We start from the raw sequence: 27,099 nt of genomic DNA, 5'->3' as shown, positions 1-27,099 counted from the left end.
GAAGGAAGGGCCATGACTGCTTTCAGCTTCCCACTAACCCCGAGCAAAGACAAAACAAAACAAACAAAAACCCCCTATAACCTAAGTACTCAACATAAAAATTTCCTAGCAGTACCATGTAGGTGGCCACAGGAAATTTAGCCTGTGAGGAAACCGGAGAGGTTGTTATTGGATCCTGGAAAGGATTTTGACATTGTTGGTTGGAGGGAGGAGGGGGGAGCATCTCCTGCATTGTGGTTAGTATAAAGCTATGGTCTTTTGACATTGTCCAAGTATGTGAACTTCAGTACTTTTTAATAAGGGAGGCAAGCTCCCTAAATAGCTGGACACTTAAATTTTTTCTGACTCCTTTTGGTCCAAATAATAAAGATGAAAAGGACCGAACAGGTCTGGGGAAACGTTTCCGTATTCCGTCCACAACCATACGGACACCCTCAAAGGGTTTGGGGTGAATCACCTGGATAGACCCGTCTGACCCACCACTTGGTCATGGGGGCTTCTAGCTAGACGTTCACACTAGCTAACAGAGAGTGCCCAGAACTCCGGGGCTCCCAGGGGCTGGGAGAAGTTTTAAAGATCACTGCCCGCTTTCTCTCCTCCCCGTCCGGAGGAGCCAGACTCTGATTGGATGATCTTCTTTTCAACTGATTCTAATCGGCTTGTCCTGCAGGGGGAGGGAAAACAGCCGGGCAGTGACTGAGGAAAACCTAGAGCCTCCGCCGAAGGCTTAAAACGTGGAAGTTTTTTTTTTTCTTCTTAGAGGCTCTTCGCTTTGCAGGGACTGTCGAGGAGAGAGGAAACCGATCTCCGCATTGGGTAGTGTGAACAGCCGCGGCTGCACTGGGTGAGTTTATTTGAGGAAGGGTGAAAACTTTTCCTCCTTGCTTCTGGAAGGGTTCTGGCGCTGACGGAGCCTGGGGCTGCTTTGGCTTTCTTAGGTTCGCTGGGGTTGGAAATAGCCTCGGGCTCGGTGGGGGAAGGAGTCCAACCCGGGACTGTAGCCGCGGGAAAGTCCTTTGTCCGCTCGCTCACCGCTCAGGTCTCGGGTCCTCTCCATGAGGCCGCTGCCTCACCCCTGCCCAGCCCCAACTGCTCCCCAGGGAAATTTACTGGACAGGAGCCTGCGACCGGCCCCGGGAGCTTAGGAGGCGGTCGGTGCCCCACCAGTGCACCTTGGCTCACTCACCTGGGGAGGCGAATTCCTCGGGACAGAAATTACTCTCTCCCCTTTTCTGATCATCTCCCCCCCCCTAACCTGGTGTGCTTTTCCTTGTCTTCGGGCAAAGCACACTCACCGTCCCAGAAAAGGGGGGGTGGTGGTGGAAAGGACGCGGGATATCTGGAGTTGGGGAGGTTTCAGTCGAAAACAGAAGCACATATTTACTAAGTCCCCGCTGCGTTTGCCATTTCCCCCCCCCCCCATACTCACACCGCGAACTCCCATACCTTCCCTCCCCACCACTGGTTCGCCCTCTCTCCAGCCCACTCCCGTCCTCTCCAACTCACTCTTCTCCCCCACCCCTAGCGCACTCCCCCTTTCACCCCTCTCTGTACGGCTCACTCTGGGTCTCCTACTGCTTTCATCCCGCTCTCTCCTGCTCAGTCTCCCTTCCCCCCTCTCCCGCCCACTCGCCCCCTCCCCCCTCTCCAGCTCACACCCCTTGTCTCTGGAGCTCCCCTGGCCCTTGCCGGCTCGCCCCTCGGCCTTTTTTGCCCATCTCTACTTTCCCAGTAGAGATAGGGGCCGGACGGCTGCTTGGGACTTGGGCCAAAAGTAGTGAACTTGCCCCCACGCGGTTGAGGTCCTAGTAGACTGGGCGGGGCTGGGAGGGTGGCTGCCGGCCGAGTAGGGTGGCTTGTAGGGGTTAGAGCTAGTAGGGATGAGCCCCTGGGAGGACCTGACCTGGGGACTGGAGGGGTTTAAGGCTCAAAATGTGGACGTTTGGGGGATCGGGGGGAGGACGGAGGCAGCGGTCACAGGCACGGCGTCCCTGCCTTCCCCCCGCAGAGCCCGGGCGGCCAGGGTCGCCTCTCTGCCCCTTCCCCCAAACCTGCTCAGCCTCCTTTTGTTTCCTCCTTCTGGTTCGGCACTGGGCATCTGCGACCTGCCTGTGGCAGCGCCTTCCAGGTGACCTCCACCCCACCGCCAACCCAGAGTTGGTGGACCCGGGGACCCGGGGCGAGGCTGGGCCGCCGGCGATTGTCCTGGCCCTACCCTGGCCTCCTCAGGCCTGGGCAGCCCCTGCAGGTTCGAGTCCAAAGCTTGGCCTTGGGAATCCCAACAACATTTGGGGGTGGAGGGATGGGGGGTGGTGGTACAATAAGAAGGATGCAAGCCTCCTGTTCTGACCCCACTATTCTTGGGCTCCAGGGTCCCAAACCATCTGGTTTCTGTGTGTCTAGTTTTTAAGAAAGAATTGGTATACAAATTCTCAATAAGGAGATAGGGAAGGTGTTCCCACACCCCACTTTCTCCGCCCCCCCCCCCCCAATCTCTCAGGTACTGATATGAAAAGTCTGGTATCCGAACCAGGATGATGCAAAACAGAAACCTCAGTGAGAAAACCCTGCCATGGTGGTGTTCTCTCCTCAGTCCTGATCAAATATTCTTATATCCTGCTGCAGAAGTTTCTTAATTGTTTCTTCGGACTTTGTCCAGGTGATGCATTAGCGTCAGCCTTTGGGTTTAAGAATTGAGAGTCCCTGTGTTTGAGAAGTACTCATTTACTTGTGAGGTAATGTGATGGGAGTGGTATCTTAGAAAAGGGTGAGGAAAAGTACTCTGCTGAAACAGTATCCCTGAACACTATTTGATCACGGCTCTACAGAGAGGATGAGTACAATCAACCACTAAAGGACAGTTTTCAGGGAGAAAATATGTGACCAGTTTTCATCTTGTTAGCCTTTCGTCACAAGAAAAAAAAGAGGGAGCCCTTTAAATCAACCATTTAAAAACATCCAAAAAATTTTAAGGTGAAATATTTCCCTACAATAATCTTGTCCATTCTAATGTTGCATTAGCACAAAGTTGAAAAGGGCCCAGTTTTGTTGCATCTGGGCCAGAAGTGGCAATGCACTCAGATGTATTCCTTGAAGAAATTTTTTTCATTATCTCTCTAAATATATCTGCCATAATTGAAGCATCAGTTTTTGAAAAGGCCCTAACTCTCTGGAATTAAAAGAAGTAGGTCAACCCCTCTGGGACAATTGTACTTGTCAATGCAAACATCTTTTTTAAAAATGCATATGTGCTCTTGGTCACCATGAGGGTAACTGGGATGTCTAAGTCTTCCATTTCTTTTGCCTCATCTCCCTTGTTTCCATCCAGAATGGTTCTGCAGATCAATGAAAAAAGTGTGTTAAAACACCTTCCAAAGTTAACGACTGGATTCATAACCTTCTGGGGAGTATCTTCTTAGTGCTCCTCTCCCTTTTCCCTTCTGACAGATGGGGTAGCATTCTGAATTACTGACATTTACAGCCCTTGATTGTGTTCCTTCAACCCACACAAGGGATTGTGGTTATTTAGTGTGTAAATTCCAAGTACAGACCAGTCCTTCATGGGGCTAATAAACAGCATAGATCTTAGATATCATTCATTTCAATCTCCTCATTTTACAGATGAGGAAACCGAGGCCCTGATGGGTAAACAGTACTTGCCTGCTGTAGCAGAGACAGGATTCTAACCCACTTCCCCTGACTCTAAATACAGCGATCGTCTATTGCATTGCTCAGAGCAGAGGTTCTTCAGTTTTTGTGTCATACTCCTTCAGCAGTCTGGTGAAACTTTATGGAGTCCTCATAATGTTTTTAAGTGCATAAAATAAAATGCTTAGATTAGATTAAATTAGAATTCATGGACCCCCAGAAATCTATTTACCACTACCCACTTTGGGTGTCTGTGTACCCCAGATAAGAACTCATGACCTGGAGAAAAGATGATTGGCTGCATAGTCAGACGACCTATCTATGCTTAGGGTTCCTTGTTTATACACAGAAGTACTAAAGATATTATATGCATGGAAGCACTTGAAAAAATATTTTGCACAAATGTAAACTATAATAGGTTATTTTTAGTCTGACCAAGGTTAATAGTTATAAGCCTAGTGAGAAATATTCACATGTTTTTCATTCATTAAAGTTTCAGGGGCTTAAAGTAAAAATAATTGACTTCTTTCTCTCTCCCTCCCTCCCTTCTTTTCTTTCTTTCTCCTTCTTTCTTCCTTCCTTCCTTCCATTCTTTCTTCCTTTCTCTCTTTCTGTCTCTCTTTTTTCTTTCTCCTTTCTTCCTTTCTTCCTTTCTTTCTTTCTTTCTTTCTTTCTTTCTTTCTTTCTTTCTTTCTTTCTTTCTTTCTTTCTTTCTTTCTTTCTTTCTTTCTTTCTTTCTTTCTTTCTTTCTTTCTTTCTTTCTTTCTTCTAAATTGAACAGTATAAAACTGAAAATATTTGTTACCCAAAGCAAATTATGAACTCAGAGGCTTAAGGACATCAGTGACCAATAAATGATGGGATTTTACAAGTGAAATCTGTATAACTAAGCTTCTGGAATTAGGATTCCAAATAGAGTTGCCTTACTCTATTTATTTCCTACTCATTTTATTTTTGCTGTCATTTTTATTATATTGCTGCCTATAGTGGTAAATTAAGTTCCTTATCCAGAAAAAGACTATACAGAGGCTGTATTTTCAACCTAAAATCACCCAAATAAATAAAAATTATGATACTCTGTTATGAAAGTTTTGTTAAAAAGGTAATAGCTAGAACTATTTTATAGTAATAATTCAAGTTGTGCTATTTTAACAGAGTAATAATGATTGACTTTCTAAAGTACAAATATATAAGCCTTCTACTACAGTAGTTCATGGGTTAGGAAATGAGTGACTTTTTAAAAACAGGCTGCTATCACCTTGAACACAATCCTAACAGCCGGTTGTCAGAATAGAATTCGGGCCCCTTCTGGGGAATAAATAACTATATAATTAAACATAGTAGAGAGAGACTGACAAAATTCCATTAGAAAACTAGCAGCCCATTGCCTTTCAAAAAGAAGAAAATGCACATACTCTATCTTTATACCTTGTGTTTGTCACACCCAGTACCCAGCTAGACTCGGATAATAATTCATCCATTCCAGCCCATCTTGTATGCCTCTAGTCCCTCCATGCCTTCCCATGAGTTCACCATAAGGGAACCACCCAGTGCACTAGGGGCCTCCCTTGCATTCTCCTGCCATCACAAGTACTCTCTAGCCCATCTCTTCTTACTGTCCTACTTTCCTTGACGACGTCTGTGCAGCCTCTCATTGGTTGGGTGTTATAACCTGTTCTACCCACTCTGCCCTTCTCTTCTTAGCCCTTTGTGGGAAGTCCATGGAATGTTGCATTCCATGTCTTATTATCACACAGCAACTCTGAAAGCAGTAGATAGATAGATAGGGTAGATGGGGCGGAAACATTTCAGAACTGAAGAGGGACCTTTGAGATCCTGGCATCTAACCCTGACATTTTACAGATGGGAAAGTAGAACTAAAGGTGGGGTTTCCTGTGGCCCAGTCTGATGCCTTGTGTACCAGATGCCGAATCCATCACAATTTTTTGGGCTTTGGCTGAGGTTTCCATAAAGCAGGGCAAAGCCTCTCAGGGTTATTGTGTGGATGAGATGTGGTCTCATTTTTGTTGACAAATTCATGTTTTGACAAATACGTGGCAACCCACAAAATTTTCTAGTTGGAAAGGACCTTAGTCCTTTATATCAGATAGCCTGATGTGTTTGTCATAACCTTCTTGAGTTTTCAAGGAAAAAATGAGATAACATCTTGTCAAATGCACTGTCATCCTGGGAGGCAGGAGGAAAGAAAGCTGTGTGCACTGATTCATGAAGACAAAATGCAGAGATTATGGTAAGCCTGACATCAAGAGCAACGGGTTGGGAAGCAGGAAACCAGGCTTTTATTCTGCTGTCCCTCAATTTTTCCATCTGTAAAGTGACCAGATTCAATTGTACAATCTTGCTGGCCCCTTATATTCCCGGGACACTGCACCTCTGCCATCCTTGACTCAACCTAGAACCTCAGGCTCTTTGAATTCAATCTAGAACCTAAAGTTAGATCTCTGTATTTCAAGAGTTTTTAACCATTTTTTGTCATGTTGCCCCTTTGGCAGTCTGGGGAAGCTTATAGATCTCTTCTCAGTCATGTTTTTAAATGCATAAGATAAAGTACATGTAATTAACAAAGGAAATCAATTATATCGAAATAGTTTTGAATAGACATAAATATGTAGATATAAACAAAACAAGTTTATAGTCGTAATGTTAAGAACCTCTACCATTTACTAAGGAATATTTGATACAAGCCTCACATGAAAACAAACTGTGATACTTGGGTAAGATTTGAACTTTCAGTAATTTAGCAAATCAGTTTCCAGTTAGCCTAGTGTGCAAAAAAATCACTTGGGGGAAAGGAAAAGGACCGAGTGACATGTGTAGCCTATAAATGCATTCATTCTAAAATGGAAAAACACACTAGGTAGTAGTACAGATTTTTAAAGAAAGTGCTATGAGAAAATTTTAGCACTGAATTCAGCCAGTCCTTTTATGTTTCTAGATTACCAAGGCTAGCTAGATTAATGATGTGCTAAAATTCCATAACTACTCTGGATAGGAGGTCTGACAAACCAGATCTCCTGTTTCCAGCATTTAGCACAAGAACATAAAAATCCCTACATTCTGTGGAGTGGACTTTTGACACCAGATCCAACTTTTCTTAGGGGGAAAAACATCCTCTAGGAAAGCTAGTTAGTTGCAGGAGGTTTCCACTTGCCAGGCCTAAGGAACTTGCTTGTTTCTTCCTCTGCTCCTTATTCATGTTTATCAATGTGAAGGCTTTGCATCTTCCATAGTTTTCCCTAGTCTCCTACAACTCACAGATTTTAGCCATTGAGGTAAAATCAGCCCAAAGGTCTGTAGCTCTCAAGGCCTAGTTCAACTTGATTGTTTAGGCAACAACACGGCTTATTTCAACTTGATTAAAATTCTGCTGAAATGCTTGTCAGATGGATCTCTTGTTCTGTTTTGTCACAAAGTCATTTGTGAAAGACTATCCATCTGAGATCAGCAAATTGGGGTAATGGTTTTTAGGCTCTGAATACTACTAATATGATTAAAACTGATATGGTAATGGAAGGGGAAAAAATCTTAATGGGGGGGGTAGAGAGAGAGAGAGAGAGAGAGAGAGAGAGAGAGAGAGAGAGAAAGTATGTGTATGTGTGTGCTTAAGTTCGCACCTCACCTGTATGTATATAATGAAGTAAAGGAAAAAGAATATTTCATTAATGTTTCTGGCTATAAAATTGTTGAGCTGACTCGACTGATTTACAGAAGGTCAAATAAACTGAAGCTGAATTTTGTGGTAGAACTTCCTGGCACCAGTTCATCAAATGCAAAGAGCACCGTGTATTGTTAATTTATCTATGCTGTACATGTGAAATACACAAAAAGTTAGAGAGAAAGAAGAAAAATCCATTTTGGGATGTCATCTCAGAAGCCACCATCCACTGAGTCAGTCCTGAATAGGGAAGCATCACACCCCCACCCCAATCCCAACAAATGTGAATGTATTAAGTTCACCAGACTTAGATTGGAATTGGCAGGTCTGAAAAATTACCCTTTGGAACCAGAATGGAAACAAACAGTTCATGACTTTGCCAAAGCCACAAACACCATTCTGGTATGCTAACATCCCTAGATACAATTAGCAGGCATTTCCACAATAAACTACCAGATTAAGATCACTTTTGGGATAGTCTACAAGGCACCACCCTAATTCTTTGATTGTTCTTTCAGGCTAAGTATCTAATGGAATGATTCCTACTTCAGTATATGTGGTAGGCTCAGGGCCAGGTTTATTTAGTTAGTAAGGACCTAAAGGAATTTTGTATGTCCTTATACTTGGGGGAGGGCATCCAGAGTCCACCAGAAAAAAGTCAATTAGATTCGGCCTAGAAAAAGGCCCTACCCTTTTTCAGCTTTATGGTGTAGACTGAGACAAAGTGTGTGTCCATGTGCTAACGGTGGCTTAAATTTAAAGTAAAACCTTGATCAAGTGATAATATCTTCAGGGATGGGGGTGTGTGTGTGTGACCAAATATATACAAATCTGTGTAATTGACATTCCACAGGAAATAAGGTCTATTAAAGTGAATGGAGTAGGACGGATGGCTGCTGAGAAAGCCTCTCCTGATGCCTGTCCTTGTTAGGGTGAAGGTTTGGGGCAGGAGGAAGGAAGGGGATTGGCTTTCCCAGAAGAACTCTAGAAGGTTATCCTAAGGTGGAAAGGCATTTTGGGGAGTTCTTCTGGGTCCAGAAGAAGGCCAGTCTAACCAAATGCCCAGGGACTTAGAACTAGGTTGTCTGTGAGGTGATAACACTTTTCAGTTATAGCAAATCTCAAAAATCCTACCTAAATTGTGATAGGGTTATATATCTGCCACTCACCAGGAGGGAACCACTGGTCCTTGAAGTATTACAGTAAGACTAGGGAATGAAGATTTTAAGACTAGGAATATCATTTTCCCCTCTTTTGACGTCCCTCATCCAGGGTACAGTGTAACAAACATAAATCACTTTTCTCTGTCTAGAGAGAAACTTACTTTGTTTCCCAGTTGTATTTGGAAACAAAGGTGCTGCTACTGAGTTGAGTTAGCAGAAGAGAGAGGAAGTAGATTTATAAATAATATCTGTACTAAAGCAAACTCAAAACAGCTATGGATAGCCAATTCCCTATTAAGCCCAATACCACTTGTGAAATACCCTGTAGAACCACAGATTTAGAAACCAAGAATTTCATGGAACATACTTGGGGGGAAAAAACCTCCTGGCTTAAGTGACCTTTGAAACAACTATGACTTTTAAAAAATGCAAACATTTTTGTTACAGCAAAGTATTTGCCCATTATCATTCTCAGGTGGAATATTTGTTCCCAAGTTGTCTAAAAATTTCTGTATGGTATTTCCTACCTTTGTGATAGCTCAGATATGAAAAATGCAGTTACATTATGGATAGGGAGTTTGACATTATTTATGAATTACATATGATGTATGAATTCTTCCTTGCCTGTGCTGCATAAAACATTAGATCCTTGATTCATTTTTTATTATGCACCTGAATTAGGAAATCTACTTTGGACCAACATTTTCTGTCTCCCATCATGTTCTGTAATTTTAAAAACTTTTCCCGAAAACATCAGCAACAATTTCAGAGGTTGGTTCTTTTTCTCTGCCCTCCCCCAGTTTGCCAAATTGCTGCTACGCATGCCCTTATCCCTTAAGACATACTGTATAATCCCCGTTCCCCACCTGCTTTCTGTTCCTTCCTTTCCTTCTCCATTTCTTCTGGTATCTTCTACCACATGGGAAAAGAGCTTCCTCTCCTTTTGGGAAGTCCCTTAACTATACAGTTAAGAGAAATGCATGAAAGCAGTTTTTCTACTAATGAAGTGTGGAAGTGGAATTTGGAGCAAAGAAAAGGGGGAAGAAAAAAGGCAGTGAGAGTAGCAGAAAAGTCTATGATCCCAGAAACAGATACTGCAACCCAAGAAAACCAAGGTGAGTCAGTGTGAACAGTTACAGCTTCAGAAACTGGAAAGATTCTGGGGCTCCTTCCCTCATTGTGGGAACCCACTGAAGAGCTTCACCACTACCCTGAGTGGAAGCAAGGTCATAGTGGAGAGATGGGATGGAGATTTCCCATTTTAAGCTGTTAACCTGAGACCAGCAAATCTCTAGCTTATCATTCCTGATTTCTTTTGATCTTAACATTTAACTCTGGTCTTTATTGCAGATGCTTAGTTTAATAAGGAATGGATGGGGAAAAGAGTAGAGTGAAAGTGAAAAATACCTGGAACATGTGATGGGTAGCGTCCTATTTTCTCTAAAATATGCCTAGGCAGAATGGAGGAAATGCCCATATTGTAAAGCTAAAAACAATAGGACTGCTTTGGAATGGAAAGCTGGACCCATCTCAGTACTTGATGGTCAGCCATGCTCTCTGGGGCTCTGGGATTTCCTTGATGAGAATATTCCCTCCAGCTGTCCGGATTGCAGCCTGGCCACAGCTTCTCCTGCCCTTACACTCTTGCCAGTGTCATCCCAGAAATCCTCCACAGGGCCCCATCCCCTGGGCTGTAGGTCTTACTCTGATTCTCAGGAGACCATCCTTTCCAGGGAGGACACTCAGGCACTCAGGCTCTCTCTTCACTCTCATTTTTGTTGCCATGACTACCACCCCTCCCCCTTTTATTTTTATGTGATCCTTGGCAGAGATACTGGGATGGTTTGCCATTTTCTTCTCCAGCTCATGTGACAGATGATGAAACTGAGGTAAATGGGGTTAAGTCACTTTCCCAGGGTCACATAGCTAGTAAGTGTCTGAGGTCAGATTAGAACTCAGGGAGAAGTCTTCTTGACTTCAGAACCGGCAACATATCACCCTTACCACCTGGCTCATAAATAAATGAATGAATGAATGGATGGACATGCTCACACATACATGCACATAGACACACACAAATATATCTATATGCCTGTATATGTATATGTATGTGTATGTGTACATCAGTATTAGCATGTATCTCTCTATATGCTGCATTTTCCTGATTCATTATTGACAACATGCTGTAGCCCAACTGGAAAAGATATGTTGACACTCTATAACGGCTGTTTTCTTCAATGACAGTGGCACTACTCCATCTGGACACCAACATCTTAGCCCCTGATGGGCTGTACAAAGAAGTAGGAATGGCCAGAAAGAAAACTTGGACCAGATCAAGCGTGCACAAGGGGAGTCTGTGCTGGAGGTGACACCATGTCAAGGGTGTTGAGGGATCCATTTTCAAGATCTGAAGGAAGACTGGGAAGAAGCACAGACAGACGGTACTGTGACCAGCCGGTGGGCTTTTCTGATTGCATGTTCCCCAGTGCTCTCCTTTTGCCTCTTCACCCTCCTAATCCCTTGTTGGTACTCAGGTGTTGCAAGCTTCTCCAGGTATCTCTACATCATCTTTGGGGTGATCCTTTATTTCAGTTCTTTGGAGACCATAGTGTCCCAGTCTAATAGGGGATGTTGGAATAAAATTCGTTTATTCTTCTGCCAGGCCAGCAGTTCATGCCCATCTGTTGTCCCTTGTTCTCACCAAGTGACCCCTAGCATCCTTTTCTGGTATTGTGTGTTTCTGAGGCCTCTTAAAGCTACTTTTTTTCTTGCTGAATGCCATTGGCAACCGATCTTGTAGCCTTCTGCCACATGCCCTCCAGCTCTCCATCGCCCTTAGGGTCACATCAAGATTGCATTTTTTAACCGGTGGCCATGTTAACATCCCCACGAGAATGTGTTTTTAAAAGACCAGGGGGAAGATGGGATTGGGGCATTGTTAGCAGGCCTCCAAACAGTTGAAATTGCTGTAGAATTTTCCTAGTCAGTCCTGAGCCCAGCTCATTGTCATTCTATAATGCAGCCAATGGACTGATGGCCTGACTCAGAGCTATGCCTTCCACTGGGTGCCCTAGTCTGCTAATAGAAAGGCTTCAGCCACTTGTTTTCTCCCAGAGTAGATTTCTAGGCGGGTGATGGCTGGAGGAGCCCTGGATCTCAGTGCATTCAACACCTCCAGGAATAAAGGCCACTGGCCTCTCTGGGGTGGGTTGTGAATAAGGACACTTTTGGTTTTGTTTACCCTACACAAATTGCCCTACCTTCTGGAGCCTCACTCCACTAGTGAGGGGTTCTTACCCTGGAACCCCTGCTGCCCCAGCCTTCCAGCATCCCAACATATCCTGCATTGGGGAACGGGCTATGTGTAAATGTGGGTGAAAAGGATCTCCTAAATCTACAACCTGAGCAGAAAAGATGTGTATACTCACTAGGGGCCAGGGAATGTAGGAAAGGGGAGGCAAGGAAGCAACATATGGCAAGAAACAGAAATGGAACAGGTAAGATTGGAAGTTGTATTTCCCTTCATGCTTACTGATAGGACTTTCCTAAATATCATCCTTCAAGTTCTAGAGTGAAGAATTTAGAGCCTCTTTGATCGATCAGTAGGCATTTATGAAATGCTTATAGTGTAGGAGGCACAAGGAAAATCAAAATCAGAGCTTGCCCCCAAGGAGCTTATGTCTGAATGAAGTAGGCGGAATAGCTGAATGTAGCCTTAATAGGAAGTCTCCTAGTAGCTTTTGTTGGGGGCAGAAAAGGCCTCCTGCATGGCTTGAACTGAGTCTGGAAGGAAGCCAGGGATTCTAAAGAGGTAGAGGTGAGGAGGAAGAATTCTCCAGGCAGAGGCAGAGAAACTGGGTGTTTGTATAGAGTAAACAGCAACAACAAAAATGTTCTTGTGTACATCACATCCTGGAAGGGGGTGTGGCTTTTGTACAATGTTATTTGCTTACTAGGCCCAAAGGTGTAAGAGCCTGGCAACATTTAATACCTTTTTGTAAAATGGGAGCAGTTGGGCTATATAAGGAAGGGTAACCTAATATGCAGGCTAAAGAAAATGGGTGTAAATGAAATTAGGTTATCCTTTAATTCAGTAAATATTCTTCTAGTGAACAGAAGTCCCTCCTATTTGTCAAATACTGCAGTAGTATGGAAGAACATTGTAGAATCCCCTTCCCTGGAAATTTAAAAAAAAAACAACATCACACAAACAGGCTAGAATGCTAAAGTGTTTTAGATTTTTCAGGGATGCTACCCTCATGCTTTCATCTCAAAAAATAAAATAAAATCTATCAGACCAAGTAGAGACAAAAAAGACAGTTGGTAAGTCTCAGGTAAGGGGCCTGAATTAAGCTGGTGGCAGTGCGAGAAGATAAAAAAAAGATGTTACAGAGATTATGCAGGTCGAGTCTACATAACATGGTGCCTCATTGGAGATGGGGATGAAGATGAAGGTGGGGAAGGATGCTCTTGACTGGAAGGATTCTAGTGCCACATTTTCAATTCAGAAAATGTTAAGTGCCAGCTGCATACAAAGCACAGTACTGGGCACTGGAGATCTATAGACAAAAAATGACTGTCTGCCCTGAAATACTTTGTACTGGAGAGAATAATACCACATGGACATGACTAAGTGTAATTCAGGGTGGATAGTGGCAGAAAAAAGAGGAGAGCAGTATGCTAGGAAAATTTGGGATGAGAGAAAGAATACCTTCAGGGGATAAAATCAAAGGAGGAGTCATTAGGATGTCTGGACTTTTATGCTGAGGACTCAGCTTTATTTCTAGGAAGCAAGTTTTGCTGAAGGTTGCTGCTGAAGGTTTTAAGCAGAAGTGATATGGTCAGAACTATGTTGTAAACAAATGATTTGGACATTATAGGAAGGATGGATGGGGAAACCGGTTAGACTGTTATCCCTGAAATAGGGGAAGCTGGGAAGAGGAACAGGTTTTAGGAGAAAGTAGATGAAGATCTCCGTTTTGGACACGCTGAGTTTTAAGGTGCGGGTGGCAGAGCTATAACTAGGATTTTTCTTACCTAAATGAAGGGGCAGAAAAGGTGTCTTCCAAGGGATAAGGGCAGTGGGGAGAGACAGAAACAACTGGGCAAGGATATGGGAGGGGAGAAGAGCTCACCCTTGGGAAACTTCTGGTAGAAGTTAATTCACTGTTCTTGTCAAGTAGGTGCTAATTAAGAGTGTAGGTGACTAGGTCTCCTTCCTTCTGTTATCACTGTCTCTTTCCCACAAACAGGTGTGATCCTCGGGCACCCACCTTTCCCTGATGCTTAATGGTAGGTGAGGCTTAGCCCCAGGCCTCTGCCCAGTTGCCACATGCTAGCTAGAGTATAGTACTGGCCATTAGGACATCCAGATAGAAATCTTTGTTCAGCAAGGCAGTTAGAGATGAGATCGAGGAAGGATAAATAGATTTGAGAGTCATTTACATAGAAGGGATAACTACAGCCATGGGAATGGATCAGATTACTACTAAGAGGAAGAAAAAGCACAAAATATAATAAATCATAGGTCTTTTCACTCCCTAATTGCCAATTACATAAAACAAAAGCTTTCAAAAGATTTAAAGAACCAGCTCTCACACTAAGGTCTTGAGAAATGCTTTACATCTCTCTCCTCTTGCCTCAATATTCTGATGACTATTCTCTTCAAAGCCCTTCAACTGAAAATATAGAAAGACTGTTAGAGCCAACTTTTCATTCTGAGATTTTATCTTGTCTAATACCATAATCTGTCTCCTCAATAGTTAACTCATTACTGGCTAGCAGGCTTTTCAGCGGAGGAAACAGACCCAGTAAAATGACTTGCCCAAAGTCAGTAAGTCCTCAGACTCAAAAGCCACATGATACCACAGCCTTTCTCTGGATCTTGCTCCCCAGCTCCTGCTTTCCTAGCAATGCTCCTCCTGCCCTCTCTCTTCTCCTTCCTCTCCCCTTCATCTGCTGACATGATGACATCATCTACTGTCATAGGGTCAAGTGTCACCCCTCAGCTGCTCATTCTCAAACCTCTGATCCAGCCCAAATTAATCCCCTGCATTCTACTGCTCTATATCAGCTGCCTGTTGGATCTCCCTTCCCCCCTTATCAAATAATAACTATAAAGCAGTTAGCACAGTGCCTGGCCTGCCTCTCTTTCCTGGATGTCATAAACTCAGCATGTCTAGAATAGACTCATTATCTTCTTCCAGATCTCTTCTCCAGACTTCCCCCTTTCACTCAGGTAACTTTTCCCTCCCCCTTGCCCCCCTTATCCATTTAATCCCTAAGTCTTGCCAATTCAACCTCCCCAGCATCTCCAATAACCACCCTCTTTTCATTCACACAAAACCATCACCTTCATTCAAGCCCTCATTGGTTCTTGCCTGGACTACCATTATAGCCTCCTAACTGGTCTCATTGCCATCAGTCTCTAACCCAGCCTCTGCACAACTACCAAAAGCCTTTCCCTGTGGCATAGAATGTTCCTATCTAGCTCAAAGATCTTAAAAAGCCCTCTGTTGTTTAGAGAACAAAATATAAACCTCCTTCACTTGGCATTTAAGAGCCTCCGTAAACCAGCACCCACCTTATTTCCTATTGCTCCCATTTGCTGAGGATGCAAGTTCTCCTCAATGAACTAAAAGTAGGTGAAAGCTCAGTTGTTTTTGTTAAGTGGCAGCACAGGAAGAATGCCAGGCTTGGGACTCTTAAGCCCGACTCAGAGAGAAGCTGGGTGATGGTGGGCAAGTTCTCTCTCTTTTCCTCAGCTTCCTCAACTGTAAAATGGAACCATTCATTATTGGTACTAGGTTGTCCTGAGGAAGAAACTTTATGAATTTTAAAGCATGAAATCAGGGGTTCTTCACCTTTTTGTGAGTCACAGACCCCCTGAACAGTCTGGTAAAACCTCTGGACTCCTTCTCAGAATGAAGTTTGTTGCCTCCATTCATAACTGAAGGCAGGGTTTAGTAAGTTAATGAAACTAATTTTTAGTTAAAGATAAGTGAAACTAAAGGTGTTATTTTTTTTCATCCAAATTTATGGATCCCTGGGGCAGCCAGGTAGCACAGCGAGTAAGAGCACTGGCTCCAGTGTCGGGATGATCTGGGGATCAAATCCGGGCTCAGATACTTAGCACCACACCTAGAAATAACTGGCCGTGTAACCTTGAGCAAGTTACTTAACCCCAATTGCTTAAAAAAAAAAAACAAATTTGTGGATTCCCTAAAGATCCGTGGATCCCAGGATAGGAACCCCTGTACTATATAAATATGAGTATGGGGAGGGGGTGGTAGTGGTAATAGCACTTTAGGAACAGGTGTTTAAATCATATCCTTCAGGAGAAAACCAGAGACTACATTCTTATCCATGGCTTTACTTGACATACATGCTGGCTTTAAGCAACTTTTCACATGCATGGATATTTTAAATACAGATTCACATTTACACTCCAAGGCACTGAACAACTTCCTTTGGGAAAAGTACTTAAGGACACGGATGATGTATTAATTTATTGATGGATCCAATATTTTACTTGGCTTTGTCAAACATCTGTTGAACTTCTGCTCTGTGTGCACTCTGAGGAGGAGATACAGGATGAATTCCAAGCCCAGGATGGACACCCAAGCCATGTATATTTCAGAGATCCTAGGGGTGGCTCTTTTTTCATTCACCCAACAATCTGACAAACTTGTTGGATGGATGTGAGCTTATGTCAGAGGAAGGTGTGACCCAGCTGCTGACACAGGCATTGGGGAAAGCCCAGTGGATGACCAATAGTGCGTGCCTGATGTGCAAACCCTAAGTTTTGCATGCCAGGTTTAAAGGCTTTCTTTAAATCTCTTTGTTTGGAACAGTTCATTGAAGGAAGACTGAATCTGCCAGGTATATTTTTGGATAAGTCCTTCCCTTGCCGTGGTTTCTGCCTTATTTTTCTTCTTCTTGTTCCATTACTTGTTCTCCTAGATCTCCATCCTTTTGTTATTTAGTTTTAGTCCTGTTTGACTCTTTAGTGACAGCATTTAGGGTTTTCTTGGCAAAGGTACTGGAGTAGTCTGCCATTTCCTTCTCAGCTAATTTTACAGATGAGGAAACTGAGACAAACAGGGTGAAGTGACTTTCCCAGGATCACACAGCTAGTAAGTGTCTGAGGCTGGATTTGAACTCATAAAGATGAGTCTTTCTGATTTCAGGATCAGTGCTTTAGTCACTTCACCACCTAGCTAGCTGCCCCCCCCCCATCCTTTACCTTGTGTCTATATGACACTTTAAGAGTTTACAAAGCACATTCAGAGTATCTGTTCTGTGCTGACAACAGCTCTGAGAGATAGGAGGGACAGGGATTTTTTCCATTTTTGTAGTTGAGGAAACATTGGTTCAGAATTGCGAAATGGTTTCTCTTAAAGGTCACTCAACTAGTTAACAGACAGGACTTCAGCCTGGGTAACATGCTGATGTTTTTATAGTAGTCATGAATTGCTTTAAGACACAAATTGTTATTTGTATGATTGACCTTAACCAGACTCTTGTGACTTGATATCAAGGGATTTAGCTGAAAACACTGCCATCCTCACCAATGCCCTATATAACTGGCAAATGGTCCAGTCTCCTTTTTTTTTTATTAGAAAGAAAAAAAGAAAATGAGACCTAGGGTTAGATTGCCCTCCAAAGAAAATAGAGGCTTTTTCCTTTCATCTTTTCAGATTCTTAGAATGTTCTGTTGTGATTAGCATCATTCTTTCAGGATCCCAGGTTCATAACTTGGGCATTATTCCCACCTCTTCACTCTTCTTCACCCACATAGCCAGTCAGTTGCTAGACCTTGCCATTTCACCATCATCTCATGGTTCCAACCCCTCTCTCCAGTAATGTGGCTACTGCCTTAGAGTCTCATCACCTCACTTAATTTTTTCCACAGGCCCTCAATTGGTCTTCCTGCCCCAAATCTCTCACAGCCCTAATCCATCCTAGACACTGCTGCTAAAGTAATTTTCCTTAAGTGGAAATCTGACCATGTGCCTTCCCTACTTGAGCAACTCCAGTGGCTTCCTATTGCCTCCAGGATAAAAAATAAACTCATCCTTCTAACTTTTAGAGCCATTCACAACCTGACCCCTATCTTTCCAGCCTCATGGAACTTAACTCCTCCTCTTACAGTTTACAGTCTAACTTCCTGTTCTTGACATTCATCGCTCTATCTCCTGTCTCCATACCTTTGCATTGGCTCTCTTCCATGCCTGGAATGTCCTCCCTCCTCACATCGATCTTATGGAATCCTTCCCTTTCTTTAAGAAAAGGTTCAAACACCTTCTGCACGAATCAGTTCTTAATTCTACTACCCTTTCCCCATTCCTGCCATTGCTGGTATGATACCTCCTAAACTACATTGAATTTAACTGCTTTGTATATATTTGTATTTATTCACTTAATGTTTGTGTTGTCCATCTTTGCATATGTACTTTCCTCCTCCATTAGAATGTAAGATCCTGGACAATAGGAATTGTTTCCTTCTTTGTCCTCATATTCCCATAGCCTTGCATGGTACATCAAATCATCAAATATAGTAGCCATTTAATTTGTTGAGTGATTAACATAAAATAAAATAATTTTAGAAAGAGTGTGTCTAGCAGTTGAGGCAAACATATTTATTTTAGCAAAATCCTTTTTTGGAGTTACTTGTGAGGATAAATTTGATTTGGAAAAAAAAACTGAACATATAGGGTAGCTCAGAGCTGCGGAATATCTTCTAATGTCCCTGGGACAGGTCCAGTCCTGAGTACTGTCCACTACTCCATCTAGCAGGCCAGGGTTCCTCTTGTCTGCCCAATTCAATTCAGCAAGCATTGATTAATTAAACACTTAAATGGCAAAGCACTTCAGTATCTTTGCCAAGAAAACCCTAAATGGGGTCGAGGAGAGTCAGGGAGACAATTAAAACCACCCAACGACAACAATGCACCAGAACATTAGGAGGAATAATAATGGTGTGGTCTCTGCTCCTGGACTTTAACCACTGACTAAAAGAAAAGAGTTTAGGGCAGCAGAAAGGAAGACTGCTGAAAGTCACCATGATGCCCTTAGTTTCACAGGAATCTAGATTGCTTAAAAGAAGCTGACTGATCTAAAATTCCTAAACTGCAGATCTGGGAATTGTAAAGTGCATTAGAGGGCTAGATCTTTGTTAGCATTGGAAGTTAGATAGAATCTGCATCTGTCTTAAGCAAACGTGCTCCTTATTTTTAAAATGTACACGTTCTTTTCTCTAGGCACTTGATGCTAAACACAGAACTTCGCCTTTTCTTGGTATCCCCAGTTCTTAGCTCAGCGACTGATCCTCCCCCCCCCCAAAAAAAAGCTTGTTGATTGATAAAGAATTCCCATGTAAAAGAAAAAAAAACACTTCTATTTATGGAAAATGTTTTGAGAACCTTGGATTTGAATGATCTGGGGTGAGGGAGGGGACAGTGGGAAAAGATTGGGGAGGAAATGTAGCCTAGAATCTAAAGCCAGCAGGGATTTTGAAATATAGTCAGGCTTTTTTTTTTTCTCCCCCCAAATTTAGGATGGCATCTGCCCTATATCTCTCACTCTTCTCTCACCTCCCCCTTTCCTGAATCTATGAGATACCCTTGGACAGCTCCAGTTCTCTTAGAATCAATTGTTATTAATGTTTTGTAAGAGTGACTAGAAACCGACAGAAACATTTTGATAGAGCCAAGAAATGCTTGAAAAGGACAGTTTACAATGCCTCATGGAAAATAAAAATAAATTTTAAAAGCATAGTTTACTATGATACTGTATTCTTTCTTTTAAATATACCAAATACACAAACTCAAGTTAGTCATATTCATTAAATCCAAGAATGTTACAGTTGGAACAAGACTTAGAAATCATTAAATTAATCCCCTCTCATTTAGCAATGAACAATTCACTTTAGAATGCATTAAACACCTACTGTATACCAGAAAAGGACGGAAAACCCCTGAGAGGGATTAAGTGATTTGGTAGATTCATAACTTTCCAGTGGCCATTGTTTTTACCTCCTCTCTCCTAAATCTGTGTTCCATTGTTTATTTTTTCAAAGGGCTTTGAAATCCCATCCTTTTGTTCTCTTTTAGTTGCTCTATAAAACAAGCTGATGATTCCCCTTCTCCCACTGCCCCCACCCCCAGATGAAAGAGCCAAATGACCAGGAGAGGGTAGAGTTCTCCTAGGGTCATGCAATTACGTTTTGGCCCAAACCAGGAATAAAACTCATAACTGAGTTTCCAGCTTGTTGATGAGTCACTGGACCATGTTATAGTTACACAAAAGGAAGCCTGTAACAGCAAATTGTTGTGGACAGTTAGTTGCTGAGCACTGTATTCCAGGTTATGATGCTTTGTGTAAGCACCCAGCATTTTCTGTCTCTGACAGGATATTTCTACCCCCTCATTCTCCAGAACTTTTGGATGTTAAAGCCTTTTTAAAAAAAATAGACATAAACTCTAAGTATGAAAATTGACTTGGACTCTCTCAGAAAACTCAGAAGCTGTGTTGCCAGTATTTTTTCAGTTTAGTTACTGAATGAATATTTATTAATTATCTACTCTATTCAAAGCACAAAGGAAAAACCATCCCTGTTCTCAGGGAGCTCATGGGATTCTAATAGAGGAAGACACCCCAAAGAAGTGCCCTTCACCTACAATATAAACAGAAAAAAAACTAGTGATCCATTGGGTTGCTGAGGCAACAGGCATAGTTGCGTTTCTCTTTAATGACATTGCCATTGACAACACCATATCTGTTTCTTATTTTGAAACAATCTGAAAGTGCTAAGGACTTTGCTAATGTGAATCTTTGCTGGGCCTTCAGGCCCTGTGCCTGCTAGGGAGGTAGGACCCCACACTTTTCTCTATGTAGCAGGAAGAAACTCCAAAGCTTGGTGATTTTCCTGTTGGAACTAAATATTTGAGTCTAGAGATCAGTATTCCTTCATTTCTGGACTAAAGGAAGAGGGGAACCTTTCAAAAGCTTTCCTCTCTCATCGGACCAATGATCTGGTAACAATTCAAATAAACAATAGTTGATCCAAGTTGGTGTGGCCTTCAGCAGAGTGGGAGTTTTCTCTCCAAAGTTTCCCAAAGTTCTAAGAGCTGTCATTTCTTTCTGTGATGACTGCATCTTCACACACACAATTGCCCCTCTCTTAGCATGTTATCCTGAGTACTTCAGGATAGCAGAGAGCTATTATTAAACAGCTCCTAAAAACATTCTGAATCAGTTTACCCAGGAGGTAATAGGATAGTTTTAAAGCCTACCTGTTGAGTAATGTCTACTGAATGGAACTGGACTAGTCATCTCTTTCTAAACGGTCAGCTAATTTTTTCCCTGATCCCTTCTTTTTTGCAAGGCAGCCTCTCTCACTACCGAATACCAGTGGTTATAATTAGAATAGAGATGGCCTATGTTTTCAGCTAGGGTTCTTATAGGAATTCCATCTGGTGAATATGCTAGTTAGAATGTAAGAATCCCCCCATCCTTTTGCCTTGTGCCTCCTGGTTTTGGGCATGATATCAAAGCTCATGGGAGCTATCTGAGAGGGCCCCTGTGAAGCAGAAATTGGAGAGAGCACAATGAAGTCAGGAATCCATGTGCCAGGCCAGGACTGCCTGGCAGATTTAAAGAGGAATGAGTATGTGTGCCCCTGCCTAGAATGACAGACACAGTGTAGTCTATGTTCTCTGCCGACTAGATCCAAGAGCAAAGCCCCAGAGGGAGCTGGCATTTGTGTGTCCTCCCCCCACCCCCACCCCCTTCTGCATTCTTGGCCTTCTCTATGACTACCACTAACGAGAGCCAGCATAGAGGGTGATTCAGTCAAGAAGGGGAAGCCACGGGAGAGAGACTCCTTGTCCGGGCTGAGCCAGACTCTGCCCTCCTGGAGGAGCCGGGCCAGAATGGGGCACGCCCTAGCAAGTGAAGACTGGCACACACACACAATAAGCCGGAGCAACTTAAGGATTAGAGAGAGAGTCTGGGACGCGGAGAAAGCGCCCCGCAGCTCGGGCGTCAGAAGCCGGGAGCTGCCCTCTGCCTGGGTGATCTCGGGCATGCCATTGAAACTTCCTGGGTGCCAGTTTCATCACGTCAAACACAAGTGGGGGAGGGGGATAATGACCTGTCAGGGATCTTTCCAGTCCTAATTCCCACCTTCGTGATCCAAGGCTCACGCACTCCCTCTTACGCGTGGCCCGACCTAACACTGCTGCTAGTTAGCAGTAAGTAGCTCTGACTAGTACTAACTAGCTGCGGAGGCGCTGGACTCTGCCCGCCCGCCCCGCCCCCCACGACACTTGGCAGAGGGCTGGAAACCCGAGCACGCGGGGGGAAGGTGGGGAGGGACCTGCTTTTGACCCTCAGGAGGGGGGGGGCACTAGTGTCTGTGAAAGTACCCTGGGGGAGGGGGCTGCTTTAGAAGAGGGGCTCAAGTAGCTGCTGATTGGCCTGGGGACATCACTGAAGAGGGATCAGGCCAAATCCAGCAGGCTCTTCTCCCCCGGCCCCCAGACAGGAGCTGAAGGGGGGTCCCTTTGAGGAGGGGGGAAGAGCCTGGACCAGGGGGCTGAAGGAGGGGCATCCATGTAAGGAAAGGGGTGGGGCCGGCTTCAGGATTGGGGGAGGGGCGGGGGAAAGGCAGAACTCTTCCTACACCTGGGCCTGAAGGTGTTGAAGGGTGGGGTCCCCCTAACCCCCCACCCCCAAACTAGCATTCCTCAAGAGCCAGCTATGTGCTACCAAGTGCATCACAAATATTCTCCCTGGATCCTCAGCCTCATTTTACAGTTGCGGTGGGGGGGTGGGGGTAGATTTGAATAAGGGAGGGGCCCACGCCTGCTGGGTGTGGGCGGGGCTTGAGGTGAGTGGCGGCTCCTCTGCGCCAATCAAAGCCCTTCGTCCCCCGCGGCCACGCCCTGGCCACACCCCTCGGCAGCATGTCTCGAGCTCCCCTCGGCCCCTCAGGCCTTCGGGGGCTGGGGCCAGGGTTCAACCCCCGGGGTCACCTTCCCCGGGTGGTCCAGTGGGCAGGGCCCTGGCCCCGGAGCCTTCCCTTCGAGCCAGGACCCCCGTGGCACCCGTTAGAGCTAGGGAGGTAAAGAGAGGCCGCCCCGGCTTTGGGCACTTGCGGAGGCCTCGGGGAGGACTGGGTGACCCCACCAGGGTCACCCACCTCACCCTCCAGGGAGCGGCCCTCTTCGCACCACCCCATTTAAACAAGGGACTTGAGGACACCCATAATGGGCCACGCGACACGCGTGGGGTGGGGCGTCACCCTTCTGCCCCTTACTCTTGGGGGGAAGGGGTGATAGCAGTTCCGCGGTCCTTCCATTCACTCCTTTCCTCTACTTCTCTTTGCCCCCACAGGCGTCCTGTAAAATCCACGAGAAGATCAGGGCATTGCGCGTGAAGCCATGACGAGGGCTGGCTGAAGGATGCCAGCGCGGCTCCGCAGGGAGGGGGTCTCGGGCTCCTCCTCCGAGGCTTCCATTCCTCTTCTTCAGTCCCAGCGTGGGGGGGTGGGGGAGCCCTGGTGAAGTGGGGGGGGGCATGGACCTGTGCCCCGTGCTCCCCGGAGCGCCGGCCGCGATGTTCTAGCAGCAGAGCCCCCAGCCGTACAGGGCCGGGAGCAGGACACACCGACATCACCATGTTCGTGAGCGGCCGCAGAGTGAAGAAGTGGCAGTTCGTGCAGCTATTCGCCACCTGCTTCCTGCTGAGCCTCATGTTCTTCTGGGAACCCCTCGATAACCACATCATGAGCCACGTGAAGTCCTACTCCTACAGATACCTCATCAACAGCTACGCCTTCGTCAATGACAGCCTGTCGCTCAGGCACAGCTTGGACGGCATGGCCAGCTTCCAGTACTTGATCAACCACCAGGACAAGTGCAGAGACCAGGACGTGCTGCTCCTGCTCCTCGTGAAGACTTCCCCGGAAAACCGCCACCGCCGGGATGCCATCAGGAGGACGTGGGGCAACGAGCGATACGCGCACTGGCGGCTGCACGCCAACATCAAGACGCTCTTTGCCTTAGGGAGCCCGAGTCAGCCTCTGCAGGCAGACCGGGAGAGGCTGCAGACGCAGCTTTTCAGGGAGGACCAGGAGTACAACGATCTCATTCAGCAAGACTTCACTGATACCTTCTACAATCTCACCCTGAAGCTGCTCTTGCAGTTCAGATGGATAAACACGTACTGTGCACACGCCAAATTCGTCATGTCGGCAGACGATGACATCTTTATCCACATGCCAAATCTCATCGAGTACCTTCGAAGCTTAGAACGAACCGGTGTTCAGGATTTCTGGGTAGGCCGAGTCCACAGAGGCTCTCCTCCCATCAGGGATAAGAACAGCAAATATTATGTCCCCTATGAAATGTACCACTGGCCTTCTTACCCGGACTACACAGCTGGAGCGGCTTATGTGATATCCAGTGACGTAGCGGCCAAGGTACACGAAGCGGCACAAACACTCAATTCTAGTCTTTACATAGATGACGTGTTCATGGGCCTGTGTGCCAACAAAATGAAAATTGTCCCACAGCATCATGTATTTTTTTCTGGAGAAGGAAAAGCTCCCTATCATCCCTGCATTTATGAAAAAATGATAACATCTCATGGGCATGTGCAAGACCTTCAGGACCTATGGGAGGCAGCGACAAATTCTGAAGTCAAAACAATTTCTAAAGGCTTTTTTGGCCAGATATACTGTAGGTTGGTTAAAATAATGCTTCTTTGCAAAATTAAATATGTGGACACCTATCCTTGCAGAGCAGCATTTTACTAATAGTACTTGAATATTGTCTTAAACCGCACTGAGCCAAACCTGAAAGAAAACCTTTCAATGTTTATCCAACTCCAAAATGAATATGGAGAACAAATGTTTTGAAAGCTAAGCCTATCAAAATGTTTCTTTGATTTGAAAAGAAATTTATCCACTCTACAACTTCTATTTTGTAGCCTCAAGTTTTAAATTCCAACTTAAGGAATTTAAGACTTGTGAAACAAAAAGAAAAATGAAGTCTTCACTTAATGTCCCATGTATTTTAAAGTACAGAGAGTTGTTGGGGTTTTGGTTTTTTTTTTTTAAGTGTTGGAATTATATTAACTCTAATTTGGAAAAATACCATTTTAAAGGAATCTGATATGTCTGTGTAGTAGTGAAACACATCTTAAAATAACAATACTTCAGGAAAGGAAAATGAACCTGGCAAATATTTGTGATAGGGGAGTTGTCAATGAGGGCCTAATAGATCTTGTCATTTTAAAAAAGATTTAGAAGGAAAAATACACGTTATTGAAACAAGATAATTTTTGTTTCACATCAATGTAGTAATAATCTCTAAATAGTGTTAAGACTAGTTTATAATCTACTGACTTTTTTCCCCTAAAGCTTTATGAGAAAGCATTTTTTTTTGTTCTAATCTGTGCTCTTCAAATTTTAAGCATGTTTGAATTTGAACAGGAAGAAACACACCACAAAAAATGTCCTGCTTGCCCATGAAATCCTTCCTTTTCTGGGGTGAAATTAGAGTATATTCTAATTTTAGTAAGATTTTATTTTATGGACATATTTTGGATTGATACCTTAAATTCTTTTTTTTTTCCTTTTTGGAAGGGGGAAGGCAGGGCAATTGGGGTTAAGTGACTTGCCCAAGGTCACATGGCTAGTAAGTGTTAAGTATCTGAGGCCCTATTTGAACTCAGGTCCTCCTGACTCCAGGGCCCATGCTCTATTCACTGTGCCACCTAGCCACCCCTAAATTGTTTTTTTCAAAACAAAATTGAGTATAAAAACTCTGGCTTAGGAAACAGGTATTCTTTCACAGAAAAAAAAAAAAGCTTTGGGCTCTTTTCAGATGGGTTTTAAGGATGAAATTGCTATCAAAGAAAACTAGTAGAAAAATTTCAGAAGAGTAGCTACATATAAAGTTTCTTCTGTTTTTCCCATGTAACACATTTAAATTATTTAGCATCTACACATTAATCTTAAAAGGAAAAAAAAATTAAGGAGGTAATAGAGATCTGTCAGTGCAAAATTATTCTAAATTCTGTATTGGCTATATACTCTTTCAGATTGGATGCACATTTTGATTCAATTGAATCTCATAATCTCCAGCATTAAAATCTTCCTCCTTACATCAAAACTATTGTTAATAGTGGACTTCACTTTTTCAGAATTTCAGACTAAAAAGCAAAATGGGCTCTTATTTTGATAGAAAATTGGCAAAAATTGGGACCCAAAGCAAATGTAAGACTAACTCAAAGGAGTAAAGGTATGATGATTACATCCTAATAGAACAAGATATGCCTAATGTACCTCAATGCCTATTTTTAAAATAGCAGGGATAAAACTAAACATGAATGAATTTTCCTGCGTAATATGTTGCAAAGGGACTATATGCAGGTCAAAATGGTGATTCTTCAAAATGAAAACTATATTATAGATCCACTCTGAAGTGGTCTTAACATATATGGCTACAGAAAAGGCTTAATCTCAATTATTAAACTATTACACCGATAGTATGTAGCCTGAAATAAGCAAAAGTAAACTTTTATACACCTGGCTCATTATGTATTTAATTTAGCTGTTTACCAACAGCTATTTTTCTCTTCCCTAAAGTAAGGTTTGTTTACATTGCTCAGGCAGTAATTGAATTTACTTAAGCCGATGTTGAATGAAATAACATATAACAATTATAGATAAGTTCCTGGTAGATCTAAATTACAGTAGGATTTTTTATATCATTAGATTTAAGTTTTTCTTTTCATTTTAAATACTGCTAATAATACGTAACTTTTAATAAAGACAGGTTTATACTTTGTAATCACTTTCCACTAGTTGGTGATTGAAATTGGTATCCCTTTGACTTTTAGATATGTGCTAGATTTATCTCTAACTGGTAGCTATTTAAATTTGCCATTGGCTAAAAATATCAATGTTTCCCTGACCATTGAAATGCTTTTGTGTTTACAGCAGGTCTGTGCTTTGATTACAGCAAGTCTGTTTAGTTAAACAATTATTTATTTGCTTTAAAAGGACTTTCTCGTGCTTTACTGTTCATAGTTTTTTATTATCATTATTCTTGCTTCAAAATAGAAATGAAACTTGTTTGAATTTAAAGGAAATATGAAGGCATTCCATTTGAAGAATGGAGTTGCTAGAAACTTTCTTAGTCTTTAGTATTTACAGACAAAAGGATTCCAACCTTTTAAAAAGGAAGGAAATAAAACCTGCTGGTGCTCCAATGCAGGGCTGTCATGGTGTGAATTTTGTCATTACTGAAATTTTAAAAATCAGCCTGGATGGTCACTTGAGTAGCAGTTTTGAGATGATTGCACACAGTGTTATTGCTGAAATTTGTTTTTACCTCTAGTTGTTTTTGTATCTTTTTTCCTTATTGCCGATTTTATACAAAAATGTAAAATATTTATATTCTTCCAACTTTGCTCTGATACTGCAAAAGAGAACTGAGGCGTGTGGTTTTTTGTTTTGTTTTATTTTGTTTTGGGTAACTTTCTAGCATTTCCAATAAATAATTTTAAAATTGGCATCAGGTTCTAAATAGTTCTAAA

At 43.3% G+C, this 27,099-nt stretch overlaps 2 protein-coding genes across 3 annotated transcripts in view; one reads left to right on the top strand and one right to left on the bottom strand.

Annotated features, from left to right (window-relative positions):
* Positions 1-27,099, bottom strand: part of MCF2L2 (MCF.2 cell line derived transforming sequence-like 2) — a 348,809-nt gene that overhangs the window by 123,460 nt on the left and 198,250 nt on the right. The gene's annotated exons all lie outside the window — the stretch shown is intronic.
* On the top strand, positions 653-27,099 carry B3GNT5 (UDP-GlcNAc:betaGal beta-1,3-N-acetylglucosaminyltransferase 5). Its single transcript, XM_069104787.1, has 3 exons — positions 653-844; positions 10,732-10,928; positions 22,888-27,099. The coding sequence occupies exon 3, from the start codon at positions 23,171-23,173 to the stop codon at positions 24,308-24,310; it is 1,140 nt and encodes a 379-aa protein (XP_068960888.1). The 5' UTR covers positions 653-844; positions 10,732-10,928; positions 22,888-23,170; the 3' UTR covers positions 24,311-27,099.

The sequence above is a fragment of the Petaurus breviceps genome, unplaced genomic scaffold (assembly GCF_028583685.1).
Source record: "Petaurus breviceps papuanus isolate PSGF00001 unplaced genomic scaffold, PetGlider_PUasm1.0 688, whole genome shotgun sequence".
NCBI classification, from domain to species: domain Eukaryota; kingdom Metazoa; phylum Chordata; class Mammalia; order Diprotodontia; family Petauridae; genus Petaurus; species Petaurus breviceps.
The sequence above is the reverse complement of the archived record's forward strand: the minus strand, read 5'-3'. Positions and strand labels throughout refer to the sequence as shown.